General features: G+C 33.1%; 1 protein-coding gene across 1 annotated transcript in view; it reads right to left on the reverse strand.

The window, feature by feature from the left end:
* LOC115444737 (Down syndrome cell adhesion molecule-like protein Dscam2) overlaps nucleotides 1-20,705 on the reverse strand; it is a 185,369-nt gene that overhangs the window by 129,018 nt on the left and 35,646 nt on the right. Inside the window, exon 2 of the mRNA XM_037439416.1 lies at nucleotides 18,126-18,174. Coding sequence (XP_037295313.1) covers nucleotides 18,126-18,162 — 37 coding nt within the window. The 5' untranslated portion in view covers nucleotides 18,163-18,174. The remainder of the gene's footprint in view (nucleotides 1-18,125; nucleotides 18,175-20,705) is intronic.

Here is a 20,705-nt window from a genome sequence, read left to right on the forward strand (position 1 = left end):
TCTCGGATATGAAATCAATAAAGTTTTTCTGAGAAAATGTTATTTTCGCTATTCACGTTAAATATCAATCTTTTGAGAACTTACAATAATTCTGCAGTTCAGTCCAATGAATTATAGAGAGCAATTGCGAAGTCTGTTCTCGTGAAATAAATATCAATGTGATACACAAATAGGTTAAAATTCGTATTATCTATATAGTCCATTGAAAAGTTACATTTGGGGTTGCGTTTTTTAGAGGACGTAATTTTATTGAATTGAATTTCTTAACATTTTTGCTTATAACTTTTTTATTTATAGTTCTACGACAAAAAGTTACTGAACCAAAGTTGTAGGGAATTTAATTTGCAACAAAAAATTTTTATAATTTTTTTTTGTCAGATAAATAGTTTAAGAGATACATCTTAAAAACCATTTCAACCCCTATTTTCAAGATGGCGGCCGTGGGACAAGGGTGGCGACCCCACAAACTTGGTTTTAGCTTTACACTGACCCCACCAAAAAAATGAAATTGCGTCTTCTAAAAAACGCAAGGTAAGGCCTAAAAAATGTAACATTTCAATGGACTAATAAACGACTAGGTGTTGCTCGCGATTTCACGTGAACCTCCTTTACTGCTACAAAAGTCACTAAAACACTGAAGCGATTTTGCATCATCTGTATAACGCTGGCGCCATCTGTTTAAGGATCAGAGTAATAATTTTATTATTTCCCAGGGGAGCCAATTACAAGCCGGGATAAAAAGTTGTCTATGTTCTATTTCAAGACATAGTCTATACGTGTGCCAAATTTTGTTCTTATCCGTTTAGCTGTCTCTGCGTTTACTTTTAATAAACATCCAAATATTTTCACAACCTTCGCATTTATAATATTAGTAAGATAAGACAAGAGAAAATAGATAATGATAAGACAAATTAAATTATAGTATGAAACCTAAACGACATCTTATAGTCGCCAGATGTTTTTTATCGTCAAATAAAATTTCCCTCGGGATAAATAGACGCCCGGGCGTAACGACTACTCGCATATTTAATTCGCATTTTGTCAAAACTTTCAAAGAATTTAGTTTTTTCTATGTGTGTGAAGATATTACGCTATACTTATATGCTAATAATATAGATAAACCAAACTAAGGAGAGAAAAACTTAACTCTTTTGAAAAGCGTGCGTGTGGGGCATGAGAATCTCGGATATTGCGATGCCATATGTCTCCCGACCACACCTCACCACGCTTGTGGTAACAGCTCATAACTGGAATTGTGGACTACCCACCTTAGCTTTTACCGCGATAAAAAGCCACAGGTTAGTATGGCAGTTAGCAGGAATATAGCTTCTTATTGGTGAAAGGAATTTCGAAATTGGTTTAGTAGTTCCAGAGAATACTCCCTACAAACCCAAAAACTTTACCTCTTTATAATATTAATATAGATTATTTTACGATTGATCTAGGTATTACCCGCGGTATTGTCAATAATTTATACTACAAAAGTAGGTACTGTTTCATGCTTTTCCGGTATAATTAGCCTTTAGGGTAATTCAGATCGTGGTGTATGTATGTACCAAATATCATCTGAATTCATCCAAGCGTCCAACAAAATCACGGTCGCAATCTATAGCACAAATTACCGGAATAAAATGTGGACTATATGTTGATTTGGGGCTATATTATCTTTGTGTTACATTTCACGGAAATCCGTTCAGCGGATGATGGGTTTACTGCTAACAAACACCGACAACATTCTTTTAAGTTTTCCCATGTAATATCTATAATTTCAGTAAGTAAGTCTGTTTTGTGATAGACATAACTTCAATATTATTAACTCTTTTAAAAATGGAAGCTTAGTTAACGGTTGTTAAAATTAAAAGAAATACGAAATCAGTGTCGCTCATTTCTGCTTATATATTAGATATATATTGGTTCAAATGTTTGAAGGTAGGTAATTTAATTGACTGCCCATACCAAGGGCAGAATTTCTTTCATCAATATTCACGTCACAACACAGGTTCGTATCAACAAAGATAACGAATCTGTTCCGATCAATTCAAGGGAATGGAGCTACTACGTTCTTTTCGAACAATCAAATATCAGCCGTATTCTGTCGCTCAACTGCCAAGATCTTTGAATTATTAAACGAACATGAATAAACACTTATTTTTTAAATATACGGGTATATGTTCCAAGTGCCAGAGCATGTGAACTTGGTTGGGATGACCCATATCAATCATGTATGAAAATTTAATCGCTAATCCGTTTTGCATACGAAATGTATTCAAATTGGCTCAGTCAAAACAAAACAAAGAGTTTAATTGTGTTTTGATAAAGAGTAATTAAGCAATGGAAAATACATACTCTGATGCTTGCCAAGTTTGCAAAAAAAGACCAAAATAGAAAAGGCTTTATTCTAAAAAATTACACCAATTATTTTACAATAAAACTGACCTTTTATAGACTGGGATCACAAAATTCCTCAAATATTTAATTTAGTATAAAGTGTGTTGGCGTTTAATTAAAAATCCTGGCCCTACAGCAATATAACGACTTATAAATAACCTCTAAATCCTTGAGCCTGGAAATTCCTCTTTAAATTTCTGGTACTAGTATATTTAAATATCTGAAATCCACTAGAGAGTGACGCTGCCGAGCGGACACGAAATTGACTTAAAATTTAAGGCACTTAGCTAAAAGTTTTGAGCAAGTTTACACAAGTAACTTACCGAACGCCGGAACCTAGTGACTTTAAAGCACGTGCGATTTTGCGCTTTATTGCCTAAGCACGAACGAGTAAAATTGTTAAGCTTTATTCGCCGAAAATGTTATGGTGTTTACGCAGTTGCACTGCAAAGTAACATTTGAACTAACATGAGATTAAAATGTATATCGGCACTTGTCTTTTATAGCAGTTAGAGTACATTAATGTTTTCCAAATGTGATGAATTTTTGCTTACAATTTTTTTTAACGTTCCGAGTGCGAGCTAAAGTCAACGACCGAAATATTTAGTTTAATAAAGAACAGGGGTGAAAAAACATGCGCTAATTGGTTTGCGAAGGTCAAGCGTCCGGCCGGAATATGCTGGAAAAATGCCATGTTTGGATAATTTAATCAAGCCTTGACTTTCCCAGAAACAGCGGAAAAAACAGCAAAAAATGTATAATTATTCATGAGAACAAAATATTAAGGACAAAAATTGGATTTTTTTAGATTAACTGCGAAGAACATTTCTGTACCATATACTTACGATATTTACACACTATAAATATTAGATATATTAGGTCAGGAAATAGATGCCGATATCAGCAACAATTTAATAATTTAAATGTCTCCTGATATGGTTTCAAAATCATCCATGCGTAACGAATCTTTTCACTAAAACTAGGTTTTCTTTTCTGATTTATTCATTATTTTCGGGTTAACTATGAATATGGAATGTGGTTTCCAACTGAGAGTGTGATGTTGACTGTGACGAATTCTCTTAGTGAAATTAGTATGTGTAAATTTACTATTACTACATTACATTAACGTATATTATTTAGACGCAGACGTTCATATAAGCTATTTGTTCAAAATCTGAACTAAAATGGCAACCAAAACGTCACTATTATAACCTATTTATTCGCTTGAACAACAAATAATTTTACTTATTTGACTAATATTTTTTATTCAAATCCAGGCTTACACTTAGACTCGGGTTCTTATATCATGAGCGCTACTACGTACATAACCACAAGCTGTCAATATTGACCATACTAAATTCCGTTTGAATGGATTGCTGTTCAATTCAGTTGAACACAGTGAATGTTCGGAACGCCAAATCTAGTAAGTACTTCATAATATATATCGATGCTACATTAATATGTATTTGTTTGAAACTTACACTTTTTCATTTTACATCTACGGATCAACTAACTTATTGAAAAGTGTTATTTTTAAGGGGATAAGTACTTATGTGGTTTTATTTACTATTGAATTTGAATTATCATAGGATAGAATGTATACTAGGAATAGCATACTCCTAGATACTTTCTTTTATATAAACGATTTCAAATTGGAGATGAAGCATATTATTAACTTATCGAACAATTCCACATACTCTATTGTAGTAATTTAACTTCGAATATAAATTATTAAAACCAACAAAAGTATAGACTTTTAAACTACATTTCTGCTTATCTATATGTACGATGAGGAAGACCCAACTCCGAAGAAGGCAATATCCTAAGGCAACCTTTCTTTTTTCCCTTTTATTTTACGGGACATATTGTGATATCACAAAGAATAAGATACCTATGAGAAAGACTGATATAATGCAGGCGACCGTTGGAGACGCAACATGTCATGTGAATATGATATTTCATTTTTAAGACTTAAAATGGGAATGGGCGATTTAGTGGTACAGCAAAGTCTTTAGACTCATGGCAGTTTCATTTTATTCTTATGTTTACGCAAATGTTTAACTTTAAAAGTAAACTTCGTAATGGATTTGTTCGCAATTAATTTGCTTAATTTTTCCTCCTGACGTTTCGTAGTCAGCCAGTCTTAAAAAAAATTGTAAAATTTAAACACATTCATCGTAAAAAAAATGCTTTATATAGTTTATTTCAAAGTCTAATATGAAGACTTTACAAAAACTTATGAATCGAAGAATTTCATCAGTCATTAGAGTTCGCAACCTCGAACTAGCTCATTTACATCTGTTTTGTGCACTCTAAAACGAAACTGCTGCAAAATTTTATCCATGTTTACGCAATTGAAACAGTTCGTTCCGTTAAAACAGTGTTAAACATTACAGAAGAGTCGAAATTGCTCTCAATAAGGTAACGCTTGAACGTGGTTTATTCAATACCTCATTTTCCACCAAAAGGCGGGTGAATCAATAAATCTCCAATAAACTAAATAAAGCACGTAAATACAAAATAAATCCTAGCCCGAAAACGTAAAATTCCAAGCCCGAAAGCCCGATTAAATGCAAGCACAAAAAAGAAGATTAAACTCGAAAGTAAGAGTCATTATCGAAATAATTTGCGCGTGACCAACTCGCTTAAGATTAGGTTACGGAAATTTCCAACGATTATGGATTATACCGAAAGGGATAAACTGTAACGTTGGAAGAAAACAAATGCCAAAAGAAAATTATTTGTTTGAGTTCTGAATGAAGAGATACTTTTTGGATATAAACTATTCCCGCTGTAATGATATTTTGGCTACACAGCATAACTTACATACAAAAGACAATTGAATAAAATATGATTGCCTCACATCTATATCTATACTTCTATACTTACTATTATATAAAGCTGAAGAGTTTGTTTGTTTGATTGTTTGTTTGTTTGTTTGTTTGTTTGAACGCGCTAATCTCAGGAACTACCGGTCCAAACTGAAAAATTCTTTTTGCGTTGGATAGCCCTTTGTTCGTGGAGTGCTATAGGATATATATCATCACGCTATACCCAATAGGAGCGGAGCAGTAATGGCTAATAATCTCAGGAACTACCGGTCCAAACTGAAAAATTCTTTTTGCGTTGGATAGCCCTTTGTTCGTGGAGTGCTATAGGTTATATATCATCACGCTATACCCAATAGGAGCGGAGCAGTAATGGCTAATCTTAGGAACTACCGGTCCAAACCGAAAAATTCTTTTTGCGTTGGATAGCCCTTTGTTCGTGGAGTGCTATAGGTTATATATCATCACGCTATACCCAAAAGGAGCGGAGCAGTAATGGCTAATCTTAGGAACTACCGGTCCAAACCGAAAAATTCTTTTTGCGTTGGATAGCCCTTTGTTCGTGGAGTGCTATATGCTATAAGTATATCATCACGCTATACCCAATAGGAGCGGAGCAGTAATGGCTAATCTCAGGAACTACCGGTTCGAACTAAAAAAATATTTTTGTGTTGAATAGCCCTTTGTTTTTGGAGTGCTCTAAGTTATATATCATCACGCTATGACCAATAGGAGCGGGGCAGTAATGGCTAATCTCAGGAACTACCGGTTCGAACTGAAAAATTATTTTTGTGTTGAATAGCCCTTTGTTTTTGGAGTGCTCTAAGTTATATATCATCACGCTATGACCAATAGGAGCGGAGCAGTAATGAAACATGTTGCAAACACGGGGACAATTTATTAGTTTTGAGAGCTTCCGTTGCGTGCTCTGCGTAAACGGTTAAAGTTATGCAACAATGATATATGACGGGATTATTCCTCTTAAAAAGTTGTAAAAAATATATTATAAAACATAGTCCCCCGCTGCATCTGTCTGCCTGAACGTGTTGAACTCAAAAACTACCCAACGTATTAAGATGAAATTTGGTATGGAGTCAGTTTGAGACCCTGGGAAGAACATAGGCTCCCGGGAAACCACTACTCTTATAAAGGAAATCTTTAGCCTGAAAAACTTTATAACGCGGGCGGAGCCGCGGGCAAAAGCTAGTTTTGAATAAAAAGCTTTTTAAACTAATAACGTTATTAGTATTTCTCTTTAAATATATTTCTGTAAGATTTATATGGATAAGTCATGAATGGAAAGTAGTGAACTAGATTTATTAATTGGTTATTATACAAAATTCTACGTAGTGTTTGTAAGTCCAATAATAAAAGGGAGGTATGGGCGATCATATTTAACTAGAAACTAATGGAACCAATTTGAATACCGCTGTTTTATCACAGTTATTCCTAGGCTTTACTGAATTACGATCTATATTAGTCATAGATAAATCACTATATACCTACATATAAATTTCGAAGATAATGTAATTCCAATTTCCAATACTTCGTCATTCACTAAAATTACCTTTAAATAGTTTATCGAATTGTTCAGAACAGAACATAAAGTTAGATAACAAGACAATTCACTTTCCTACACACAATAAAGCCGTTGAACCAGCAGAGCTAAATTATTCGGCAGTCTTCGAGCTAGCAGAAACACACTGCACAGAACTTAGCTATTTGTGCCTCCAACCAACTGCTAAGTCAAGTTTTACAAGGTTTAATCAAACATCGCAGTTTAGACGCGATTTCAGAGAAGCGTGAATGCAAAGTTTTTACACCTCATTAGTTACGCGTATTCTGTAATTTGACTATACTTTCTATTACTACGTTATTGTTATAATTTTTTTTGTGGTAATATTTTCGGGCTTTGGTTAACGCTTTGACTAAGCAGTTCGAGCTGAAAATTGCTTTCACACCTTTGTTACTACTATTTGGAGCCAAAATTTATTAACATCCTTTCCTTATTCATTCCTTGCAGTTACGCTTAGGTCAGCTTTTTATTCGAGACTCCTTGCTAGCTACAAAAACGTACGAAAGAAAAGTTTAAACGAGTAAACAACCTGTGTAAACGAGTTAGGAAGACTCACAAACGAATATTATTTGAGGGTGCAATCTTATTTAAGTTCTATGCCTTAACTTCACGTAGCACCACCCATCGTTAACCAAATCGCTAATACTCTAAAATTCTCATATAATATTAAATGAATCGAAATATACTTTACCAAATTCAATCATAATTACCCAATTTCGTACAAGTGTTTCCTCGCAGGGGCACAAGACACATGTAGTTGAAGAGAACGTTTGAACCAGTGCAGAAATCGAGTCTACAACTTCCACTACAAGTCATAAACAGTAACACGTAGCAATATAATGTCTTACATCGCCGCGTATGTCTCTCTCCACTTTCGACGTACAATCAACCACAGATATTGCCGCACAATATCAAGACTTTAAATAATTATCAACATGGCTAGGTTAAAAAAAATCTTTGTCCTAAATAAATGAAACACGTTGTAGTTCTTTTTCAGTACGATTAAAAAATTGTTGAAAACGAAACAAAGTTATATAGACGATTTAAAGTTCCGAATTTACTCAACCAGTTTTGTAACTGACTGTATATGTTAAATTGTGGTGTAAGTTTGGAGGCTCTTGGGTGTTTCGTGTTCAAAGTAGAGAAACATATCAAGTGGAATTTAATTTAAACTGTTTTGTCCTAAAATAAGCAAAACAAAAATGCGCCATGTTTAATTCAAACCCCTTATAAAGTGCTTATATTTTAAAAATTAAGTATTACTAACGAATTCTCTTTAGCTAAGAATTTTAGATTTTACATCTTAAAGAATAAAGAAGCATTTCAATTTCTAGCTGGCCTGTAAGTAATGAATATGTTGGCACCACACGACCACGCCATAGAACTACAGAATATGTTGTAAAGCAGAGACCTAATCTTACCAAAGATAGTTGTCATAGAATGGGTAATTGTTTTCCCAAAAATAATTAATAAAATATCTGAGGAAACAGCGTTCAAAATCTTGTATAAATTTTCATTTATTATTTAGCTTTTGTTTATAGCTACGTCCGCGTTGGTACTACAAAAGTTTCATTGTTTATTATTATCTCTTAGGGTAAGAATTTCTAAAGGAGTGGTACAGTCAAATTTTGTTTCTAATCATGAGTATAATATATTATTTTTTACATTTCTACTTTTAATAGTTTCATGTCTTAGCATAACACTTTCTTCTATTGTGTATAAAAAAAACTTTCCCCTAATATTTATTTTAATACTATATATGCCTTATGAAGCAATTTAACGAAGGTAAACTTTAAATCACAAACCTATTGGGTGAATTTTAGTTATGTAGAAAAGTATACTTAAATCAATAAGTGCCTAAAATGTTCGCTAAAAGTTAGTGATAAATCAAAGCAAGTATCACAGTACAGCGCAAACTATTCCCTACTTCAATCAATTAAACTTGTCCCAAATGAAATTTCAAAAGAAAAGCTTCTTCAAAAGTCTTCTTAAAATTCTGAAGTTGGCGAACGACGCTCATACTCAAGCGATTTCTTTCAATTAAAGTTCCTAATGAACCGGCCTTAGCACTATCTTTATGAAACGTTATTTCAGCAAAACTAAGAACTTTCAGAGCAATTAAGGATATTTTAGACCGTCTGAGACATTTAGTTCCCGCAACTGTGTGATCAGATGAAATCTATTTCTCTTTTACTCAGAATTAGAGAGAAGCGCTGTTGGATTCGCCTTGGGTTTCAATTTGGTTATAAAAGACTGATTTATTTGCCACTAAAATACATGTCATTAATGATATAATTGTTTTTTTTTCGCCGATCTGTGCAAGGTTTAATCCAGAATAAGAATGTAGGTACTTGTAAAAAAATCTAATATGTTAATAAGCCTACTATCAAGTAATCCAAAAGGACTGAATATGGGTAAAAAATATGCTTTGAAGTAGTTTTTCGCTTAATGATTGTCTAACTTACCTAAGTTTCAAAAACAAATAGAATGGATACCCCTCCTTTTGCTAGCATTTCTATAATATTTTCCGTTTACGCCTTGAGTGACAACCCTAATTCTATCTATGAGTTCTAAACGACTGTCAGTTCTATGAGCTATGGGCGCGCCCACTGTCACTTCAAGTTACTAATGACTTGGCAAGTGTGTTGTGTAGGTATTCTCTGCGGGTTTGTTAATTTCAGAAATATATTTAGGAAATGATGACTCATCAACCTAGCTTAGATGCAATTTTTTATTACATGCTAAGGCTGTTATTAACACGCAAATAATGTTAATCAAGGACCAATATTTTATTATTATCCTTCCAACTAAGCCTCTATGAATGAGAAATGATTTGATATTGTAAAATTTAACAGTAACTTTATCTATTTGCCGGTTTTTAAACAAAACGAAAATCTTCGTGAAGCTTTCACAGATTCTTAACACGTGTTTGCAAGATAGTTAACACGTGCCAAAATATATAAAGTTCTCAAAATGATACTTTGGCATAATGACAGTTAATGATTGGATACGGTAAGTTTTTGCTTGTCAGCCCCACGCCAAAGCTTCATTAACGATTAAATTTATGGAGCGGCCAAAATCTGTCGTCCATTAAGCAAATTGTTTGTATCAATAAAACTTCATCGGCTTCAGACAAAGACTTGCGCAAATTGTGCGTCTTAAGCTTGTCAAATTCACTCCTACTTTAATTTATTAGGAAATGTACTTGGCAAAATTTTACGAGTAGCCTCTCATTTTTTGAAGTCAGATAAAATGAATAGTATTATATAGTTTAATGCTACCAATTTACCATTCATATTAATGAATAGGGCTCGGTAGTCTTGGAAAAAATCATAAATATTTACCTAGTACTTTTTGATATGTCTGCGACTATACGAGATTCGTCGCTTTTATCGTCCCCGTCGTCCACGTTGCTGAGCGTTAGGTATATAGCTGAGCACAGGCACTTGCCATCATAGAATAATATAAATATAAGTCTGACATCTTGAAACTATAAAACGAAACAATTTGAACGTTTTGTGATCAAACGATGTTATAAATTATTAAGTTATTTGGACATTCTCTTATTCCCTACGAAGGAATACAAACAGGATCCCATTTACATCAACAGTAATTAGATACCTATGCATCTATTTAACATAAACCAATATTCCCATTTCAGAGACGGTGGAAGAGCTTGTCAGAGCTTGGCCAACTTTGTTTGTTATGCATTTTGCGCCTCGGGGATAAAGTTGTCTGTTGTGGTCCCTTTACGACGCATTCGTGTAATCTACGTACTCCTGTAATGTAAATCTAAAATGCATTTTGAATTCACTTTAAAAGTTACGGAGTTGAGTCCTCTTAGGATTACGCGCGACTGGTTAGAGTGGAAACGAGCTGCTTTGATTCTTTGAGAGTTATTTGGTTGTGTTTAGCTTATATTGATTTTTAACGGACTTCAAAGGAGGTTTATCTATTTGGCATAAAGAAATGTTTGTTGAGCAATATTTTTAAATTTTGTGTTTTGATGATTCGTTTTGTGTCGTGTGCAGTATAGCTTTAATTTAGTAACTACTTAAAAAGCAAGTAATAAAATCTTACTCCGGGTTTACGGGTTGATTAGATTATTAAACGCAAGCATTGTAATCGTCTTTCCAATTTGTGTTTTGATGTTTATATGCACATTAAATATTATTTGAAGGTGGATCCCAAATGAAATTGAATTTTTATTTATGTATTTAATATCGAATAAACAAGTATAAAAGTGTTTTTTTGTATTCTAACGGTTTTTGGAGAAGGTCTTGTTTACATAAAATTATTCGAAAATTTACGTTATTCTATTCTATGTTAACTTGTGAAATTGATATGCTGACCGCTACTAGACAGTGACAGACTACTACTAACAGAATGGACGGCTAAACATGTTTTATTAGTTCCAAATCCCGGATAAATTTTTTTTTGCCACAAGTTCGGAATGTGTCGCAACAATATTGAAGGTACTTATTGTACAACCTCAATTCAATTGAATGCCTCTTCAGATATACCATTCGTGCTATTTTCAGATTTTATATCGTCGTAAGCATAAAGTAGTTAAATTGCATTCGCAAAAGCGAATTCAAATTGTCAAATAAAATGTTAACGTTTAAAGAAATCTTATCATAATAAGATTTTATTTCAGGTATTTTTGTTAGATGCTTACCTCCCATTTAGCATTTCGACATGTTAGCTACATGTAAGTTACATGTAAGTACAGTGTACTCACAACACTTTGATACACATTTACCTTTCATAAAAAACAGAATGACAAAACAGACCTTTTAACAACACCGTGAAACATTTTTTGTGTATCCCTCCAAGCCACACGAAAATACGAACAAAAAGGTGGCGTAATTTTGGATCCTATCTCCATTAAAATACATGAAAAATGTGGCAAGCGCACGCACGTATCTTTCATTTTATCTGGCTCGGTGTGACAAGTAAAAACAAATGAAAGAATTTCGTACCAGCCTGATATTAATTTATAAACACATGCTAAACTTAAATAAGTTTCGTTGAGTGTTTGGAGCTGGCAACTCGGCTGACAGCGTGTAGCAAGTTTGTTTGTAGACTGTTAGCGCTGTGTTAGTGAATTTTACGCCCCACCGGCCGCCTTGCCGCACCGCGCGTCCTACAGGGTTACCACTTATCGGAGTATAAGTGTTTGCAGAAGTGACATTCTCATGCTTATTCAATTTCACGAAATTGATATCGAATTTTATTCTTGGATTCCTTGTCCGAGAGTCAACGTTAGGTTTGTATATTTTTTATTCTAATTGGCGCAACGGACACGGTATTCTTATTTTTGGGAAATGCATTATTTTTGACAAATACTTCATGCTTCTGATACGACAACCCCTAAGTTACTAAGATGAAATAGGGTTATTGCAAAAATCATTAAATTAATTCACCATGAAACAATCGATTAGTTAAAGGCCTATGACTTGTCCACTTCAAGGATGGAGTCCATGTAAATTAGTCGGCTGAAGATTAGTGCGAAATGTTTGGTTCGAAAATCATTTATTCGGAACCGGATTTGCATCCAACATGCCAATATGCTCGCCCCCTATCGCATTAAGGAACGGAAATACCGCTGCAAGGTGGGCGCACTCGTTCCACCTCTTGCTGCCTTTGGGAGTGTGTTTGACAGTATTTATGGTGCAGATAACTGGAAAGATTTACTTTGCACCTAAAAACACTAATAATTTACCATACTGATCACTTACCATCAGGTGGGCCTCTAGCTCGGCTACCTACGGCAGATACAGAAATAAAAATAAAACTAGGAGTTGTACGCGACTTCGCCCGCCGTTATAACCTTTCTTGCTACAAAAGTTTCTAAATCGCTGTACCGATATATAGTGCTATTTGAACGTCATTTTTTTAATATTATAAAAACTTTCGCATTTATAATATTATTAAGAAGTAAGATAAGATAAGATATTTGTGATTTTCAAAAAAATGTAAACTTAGCTGCCGCTCATTTATTTAAAAATAAACAATTAATAAACAATTTAAATTGTCACTATGAAATTGACCGAGCTCTTCTTGTAATTGTCGGTTTCATAATAGTGTTTCTCGGCAACTAATTTCTGAATTCTACGCATAATGTTTTTACACTTTTTAAGAATACATAATATTATTAATAAGTTTGAGATTTGGGTTTTGAGTGTTGTAAACCAAAAGTACTTTGTAGTCTATACACATATATGTTATTAATATGAGGTTAGGAATATCAATTTCTATCCCACCACAAACATTACGAATTTATCCTCGAAGAGGTATGCAGAGGCGCTACCAGGGCACCCACTTTTCGTGAAATGTGTTTTGTTCAATGTTGTGATGGGCGGGCCTATCTCCATATCGGGTACAAATTCGAGACTCCGGGCCGATACTGAGCAGAAAAACCCAAATATCACTTTGCCCGACCCGGGATTCGAACCCAGGACCTCAGAAGCGTTGCCGTACTGGGCACGCAGTACAACTACGCTACCGAGGCAGTCAGATCAGTACATACTGTATATTAATAAAAGATTTAAGTACATGTTCAATATTCTATTCCACTAGCGATGACAATCTTCAACTCAAATCGTAACTCGATTACAATTGCTATTTAAAAATCGAGGGCAGAATTTACATTCAACGTTTCAATTCACTTGCTTTGCAATGAAATCAATCAGCTATCAAATAAAACCGTCAATTCGACATCATTCGAGATTTGTACCTTAGTTTGAAATGTGGGCTATTTCTTTGTTGCGAATAAAACGTTATAGAATAAATAAAGTACAAACCTCAATAAAGTAATAAAACGTACAAACAACAGTACATCGAAATAAAACTAGATTTCGGATTTTATTGCGGTTTTTTGTATTTAAATTTTCTCCCGACCTTTCGAAGACTGAAGCCTTCATAGTCACGGAGCGGTCTGAGATGTAGGTCGTTTGAAAAGTCAATAACAATATCTACCTACATTTTGCAAATATACAAAAATGTGTGTTATTATATTTTTATTTTCTCCCTACGTTTCGAAGACTGCTGTTCTTGGACACGGGACGGAATTAGGTGTACCTAGATTTTTCAATCATCAGATTTAAAACTAGTTAAAGTTCGATGTCTAATATCCGCGTAAACATGAGAAATGAAATAGCAGTTCGTTTATAAAATCAAAACTCTTATTCTTGCTTGTCACACTCTTGACACAGTTTTTGAAATAACAGTGTAATTATTATTATAAAATCAAAATTCTTCTTGGTCGTAACACTTGATAGAGACGTGGTTGTCATGTTACGGAGCAGATGCAATACGTTTCATGATCTTTCACCACATCTCTCTATTAAAGGTAGTCAAACAAAATCAAAATTACGATCTTCATTTTATCATCTACGCCAAGGAACGTAATTAAATCTTATCCAAATCGGCGTTATTGTTACATTGATATTAGAAAATGTCGAGAATCCCGATATTAGCTGGAGCTATATTAGAAAAATTAAGTCCGTTTCTTATATCACTACTAACAACAACGTGCTATGGTATACCTTTCTATTTTAACAATAAAACACACTTTAGATAGCTATCTAAAGTGTGTTACGTACGTAGCTACGTAAGATTCAGTTTTTTCTCGACTATGCTTCTTTCGACTACAATACCCAGTTTTGGAAAAATAATGGTGAATAAATCGTGGCATTGTCAAAGATTCTAGGATCAGCCAACTCGATTTCTGTAACCTTGGACCACTCTGTCTCGTTTTCTATGCCTATAATTACAAATATTATTATACGAAATTGCTAGAACGCGTTAGAAAAATACATTATATTAAATAAACAACGGTTCCTCTCGTTATTGAAGTCCAAAATAATATTATCATTCGCCTACGTACGACAATATTAGGTCTGGCACGTCTCGCTTGCCTCGCATACATACGCAGAATTGGTGACTTCATTATCGTTTCGTGTGGGGAAGAAATAAATTTCAATTAGGTACTTTAGTATAATTTAAATTATACAATGTGCGCTAGGTGTATTCATAGACATTCAACTATATAGTTAGTTATAGATTAGACATTAGGGCCAATTTTTTTGCTGCAAAGGTGGTTACCAATTGGCAATAAGTCGCTGTCTTATTTGAAATGTCCATATGGGAAGATATCACAGCGTCCTTAGATACAAAATAATAAATTTACAAAAAACATGCTAATTTTCGCATCAAAAACTTGCAAATAATGATAAATAAAAAATATGAAGTATTTTACAATATTGATGTTTTGCTATTTCACGGTAGATGGAGTAACCATCATATAAGTGCAATATGTTTGTATGACGATCTTCCCAATGTCCGCTCTATATAATCTTAGAACTCTTTAATTCACATCAAGTAGTTGTCAATTATTTTAAAAGTAGTTGTAGGAACGGTATCTTTATCATGTATTTAATTCTTAATAGTACATAGGGTGAAAAAGTGGTGGGTGTAACGGCGGAAAAGAGTTTATAAATAAAATCTCAATAATTTCCAATACGTCTACTATAATAACCGAACTAAAACTATGTGAAATATAACTAATTCAAATTAAGTCTTAGTAAAATGTACTTGAAATGCTCATATTTAACTCAGAACGAAAATCCGAAGCAAACTAGCTCGTACAAATAATGTATAACAAGAAACTTGACTGGAAACAAGTAAGAAACAAATAGAGAAAGTACAAAGCGTTATTTCACAAAACTTCAGGACAAACTGCATTATGTTTTACAAATGATTTCCTTTCACAAATATTATTCAATGTAACAACTTCTGGCGATGTTAAAACGTAGTCCAATATAATATTTGATAAATATCAATTATAATATTGAAAGACAATTTACTTATAATACGAGAAAAATACTAGAATGACGAAAGGGTAGGCAGAGGCGCAACTGGTGCACCCATTTTGCGCCGTGTGTATTCTGTCCCATGATGTGATGGGGATCGAGCCTATCGCCATACCGGGCACTAATTTCAGACTCCGGACTGATACTGAGTAAAAAACCCAATATCATTTTGCCTACTTACTGAGGAACAAACCCGGAATCTCAGCACTGCAGTCGTACCCTAATACAACTACCGTAATACAATGTTTGCGAGATGTAAGCACATAAACAGCTGAACGCTGGTGGTAAGTCTCTCATATGTGAGAGTCCACCTGGGTAGGTACCACCGCAATGTTTGTTTCTGCCGACAAGCAGCCGTGTGTAGTCACTGTTGTCTTCCAGTTTGAAGGACATTGTACCCTGTATAACTACTGGACATAATAAGACTTAACATCTCATTTCTCAGGATGGAGAACGTAGTGGAATACCAAACAATACTTTGTAATTCAAGGTGTTGGATGGTGTTTCTACTGTTTATGGGCGGTCGTATCACTTACCATCAGGCGAACGGCAAGCTCGTCTCGTCATTCAAAGCGAAAAAAAAAACGCTTTTGGAACAAATTTGGCACACTGATAGAACATATATTATCCTGGACAAATATGCTACTTTTCATTCTAGAAAGTACGCAATAGGCCTCTTATCTTTGAAAATGTATTTCACACGTAGCCGCCAGTAACACCTAGTATACGAAAATATCGATTGTACATTTATGTCGCGTAAAATATCGTAACAACTTGACAAACGACATTTTATGAAAAGTCTAGACGGATCGTAAAACACACGAGGGATGTAATGGACTTTACCTTTTACGAAGTATGCCAAATCTGAAACTCCAAATTATAGTAGCTATAATTTATTTTTATTGTACAATGATTCCGAAATATCGCGTTAATTACTTTTTGATTTGAGATAAATTAGATCTAACTTTTACATTTACTTTTGATTCATTGTCTTCTTTCTTCTTTAATCTTTCTAATATAAATTTTAAATTCAGAATTTGTAAATTGACATAGAATTTTTAATTCTACGATCGCAACCAAAAACCTAGAAGTCATTGAGAAATTCTTTTTAGTATCAAAATTATTATAAAAGTTGAGATAATGATTGATGTAAAAAAATATGATCATTTAACAACTAGCACTACAAAAAGATTATAAAATAAAAACGATAGATTTCATTGCTAAATTTCGTTACATCACTCAGATTTAACGGTTAGGAAAATTGCGTATTACCTGCCAAACAGCCTAAACTATTATTACTATTACATATTACTATTACTGATAAGACATTCTGTACATCCAAAATGGCTGTGGAACTTAATATCAATTATTATAACTAGCTCGTGTTCACTCCGTATAATCAATACCAATTTATCTCACTTACCGATTATTATAATGTTACTCCAGTAAGCCAGTCTCTAGTGAAATACTTTACACTTTAGTTTCAAGACTTTTAAAAAATAATTTTATATTGGCCAAACATAAACTTCAATGGTTATTAAAAGATTAATAATATTATGTAACCGTCTACGTTATGTAAATATTTCAAAGTTAAAATATCGAAAAATAAAAAATACACTGGATACATCTACATTTTATGCTAATAAAAGCTGCTCTTATTTAAATTGCCAATATTTCATCGAAAGTCGACGATTAATAGCGTTAAACTATGACAATAATTTATTCTGTAACAACCCAACATTATGCATTGCGAAATAAAGGTCCTTTTTCATAAGGCTTTGTGGATTATCGATCTCAAAATTTCTAGTTCAATTAAATGCCCAGATTGTTTGACACTTCTCGCTATACCTATAAATTATATTTTATTATGGGCCGAGATAAGGTCTGCATACTTCGAAATAACAATACTCTTACTTAATAATATTTAACAGTAATAAGTTGTGGATTTGTTTTTCCATTTTACGCTCAGTTTTTATATTAATAATTTATATTTTTAAAAACATATATCCAGCAATTATTTGCAGCAGAATAAATTTATCATTTAACTCAGTTTTAATAAAAGAAATATTTGCTGTTTCTTATTCGTATCCTTGCGTATTCTTATACACACATAAAACAATTTTAACGTCATACTCATAAAACCATGATAAATGGGTTTTCTTTAAATTATCATTTAGTGTACATTTCGGTACATTTTATTAGCATATCGCTACTCCTAGAACTACTTTCATAAACTACAACTTACTATTAAACATGTATTAAACCTACATCACGGTAAATCACCTATCCATAGTATTAATAATAAAACGTATCACTTATTCACAACTCTAGAATACATAATAAATTATGCATTTCATTGACGCATGATGTATAGTCTTGTTTTCTCTATACAATGTTCAATTCTCGTGCGAATCCCAGGTTGAAAAATTGTGTAGTAAATAACACTCAAGTACTTACCTAAAAAACTTAGCAGCAGATACGTACAGATCTTCATTTTAGCAAGTTCCTGAAAGTAAAACATATATTTAGTACATTTATAATTGGGGTTATAAGTAAATTAGTTCTGTAGGTTGGTGAGAAACTTAGACTCTACTAGAAAATATCAAACTACTTTGATAAATTTAGTTTGAACCTCTCTTGGCAGTTTCAGTACGTAACTATATATGCAAAATGAACCACTTCACAGAATGTTTCGATGAGATTTATATATATCACTAGCTTTTGCCTGCGGCGCCGCCTGCGAAAAAAAAAGATTCCAGTATAAATATTTTCCCAGGATAAAAGTAGCCTATAGCACTCGGAAGTCAGAAATAATGCAGCTGCCAATGAGTGAAAAAAATTACAAAATTGGTTTAGTAGTTCCTGAAATTAGCGGGTTTAAACAAACAAACAAAATCTAGCTTCATATATTGGTATATTTAACGCACTGTACAAAACTATCAAGATAACATATAAGTTATAGGTACATTGCAACATAGAAAAATGGTTAAACAGTTTAAATCTTATAGCAATAAAAATACATACTCGTTCGTGCATCTAGTTAATCAAAGTTGTTAGTTCCTTTTTGCATATTTATGTGTATTCTACCATATCTATTAAAATCAGCTAGCTTATTAGCAACTAAGGACATGCCGTGCATGAGCATACAATTATTTCTGTTGCAACTTGCAGCGCAGGAACTTATTCAAGTGGTTTGTGCAACGAGGCATTATTTCATAGGAAAATAAATAAAATGTGTTTCGTAATGAAAAAGGAAACTGATAAAATATTTTTTTTATATTAAAGTTCAAATTACGTAGATAGTAGAGTTGAGCTCTAGCCAGTTTCGCGTAAAGTCCAAATATGTTTGTGCAAGCTTTTCAAAAAAGGAATAATACTTCAAAATCTATAATATTAATACGAAGAAAACAGTTTGTACCAACAAGTATGAGATTTGGTGTATTTAAATTCATGTAGAAAACAGTGCAGAAAATAAAAACAATCATGTATATTATCTGATACAAAATATATATTCGATGGTCTTATTTCGATCACTGGATGATCAATAAAAGAGCAAAAATACTGCTACGTTTTATGTTTGGGTCTATGTTTCTATTTTTTTACTTTTTACAAAAAGGTTTGTAAAGCAAATACGTTTCCTGGGGCTAAATCTGATTTCGAGGATATTCAATTCTATGGCTTGCCTTCTCAACAATGAAATGAACATAAAATGATGATAATTTTTCATAATTAAACCCCGGGCAACATTGTCGCCGCCTCACCTCGTTTTAAACCTCAATTTGCAAATTTTGTGTACGTAAACATAATTAAACCTGTAATAAAACGTAACGCAAAAACACACAAAAAGCCTTTGTAATTAATGTAAATTGTATTTATGTTTTTTTATAAAAGTTAGAAATATTTTACTTGTGTATTCGGTTTTACGCAGAAGGTCAAAAGAATTGGTTTATAACCTAACCTCTTTTTATTTACAACTACTGTACTATAACTTCTAACTTTTACATTAATAAATAAAACAACATGTGCGTCTTTACCTGTGCTAATATTGCGCCCAAAATTATTCATTAATAACGAATATTCTCACCAAAATTACAAGTTTAAGTTTATAAAGTTTTTATTATTTTGTTGTTTAAGTGCGATTGTGGCGTGAGCGTATTTCGGACTGAAAATGTGATGTTGTCGCTGAGACGAATTCTCTTAGAATACTGGTACTAGGCTGTAAGGCGCGTAAATTAAAAAATACTTCTTATTGATATTTTTTTTTTGGTCGAAAAATACTTTTTATTGATATTATTTTTGTACTTATTTTTTTTTTATTGAAAAGAAAATTATATTTCGAATTTTATCGCGAATTCTTTCTTCCAAAAAAAAAAGAAAATTCTGCAAAATTATAATATAACAAACAGCGATAAAATCTGAAAAATACTTTTATTTAATTGTCTAACTCATGTGAACATAATAAATCATTAAACATTTTTTTAATATTAAATCTACGGCCCGATTAACTTATAATAAAGCGTTATATTAATCCGAAAAATACTTTTATTTTAATTCGTAAACATAAGAAAGCATTATGTTAATGAAGCTTAGTATGTGTATTCATTTAGTAACGTCAAAATGACACTATACGTATATAGGACTGTTGGTTGTATTAAATTACCTCAAATAGTTCATCGTGGTCGTTCGATGTCGAGTGAATGCGAGATCAATACAGCGTTCATTATCATTAACATTAATTTGAACCAGCCAAGCGCCCGCCTGCGGTCAGCTTCAGACAGCCTGAGAAATAAAGTCGTAGCTTGATGTGACATATGTAACTTACCAGCAGTGTATAAGTTAATATCAATGTATTATACTATAGGTACATTGATATTTCAAGAGTACGTATGTTTTTTATGAAAAAATATTTTTATTATTTTATGTGACTGAGTTGTAGTAGTTGGCTGTAGTGATATGGTTTGATCCCCAGGTCGGCATAGTGGTAATGGATTTTTGTACTCAGTATTAGCCTAAGTTTGAAATTCGTGCCCGATATGG

The sequence above is a fragment of the Manduca sexta genome, chromosome 16 (assembly GCF_014839805.1).
Source record: "Manduca sexta isolate Smith_Timp_Sample1 chromosome 16, JHU_Msex_v1.0, whole genome shotgun sequence".
Classification (NCBI taxonomy): Eukaryota; Metazoa; Arthropoda; class Insecta; order Lepidoptera; family Sphingidae; genus Manduca; species Manduca sexta.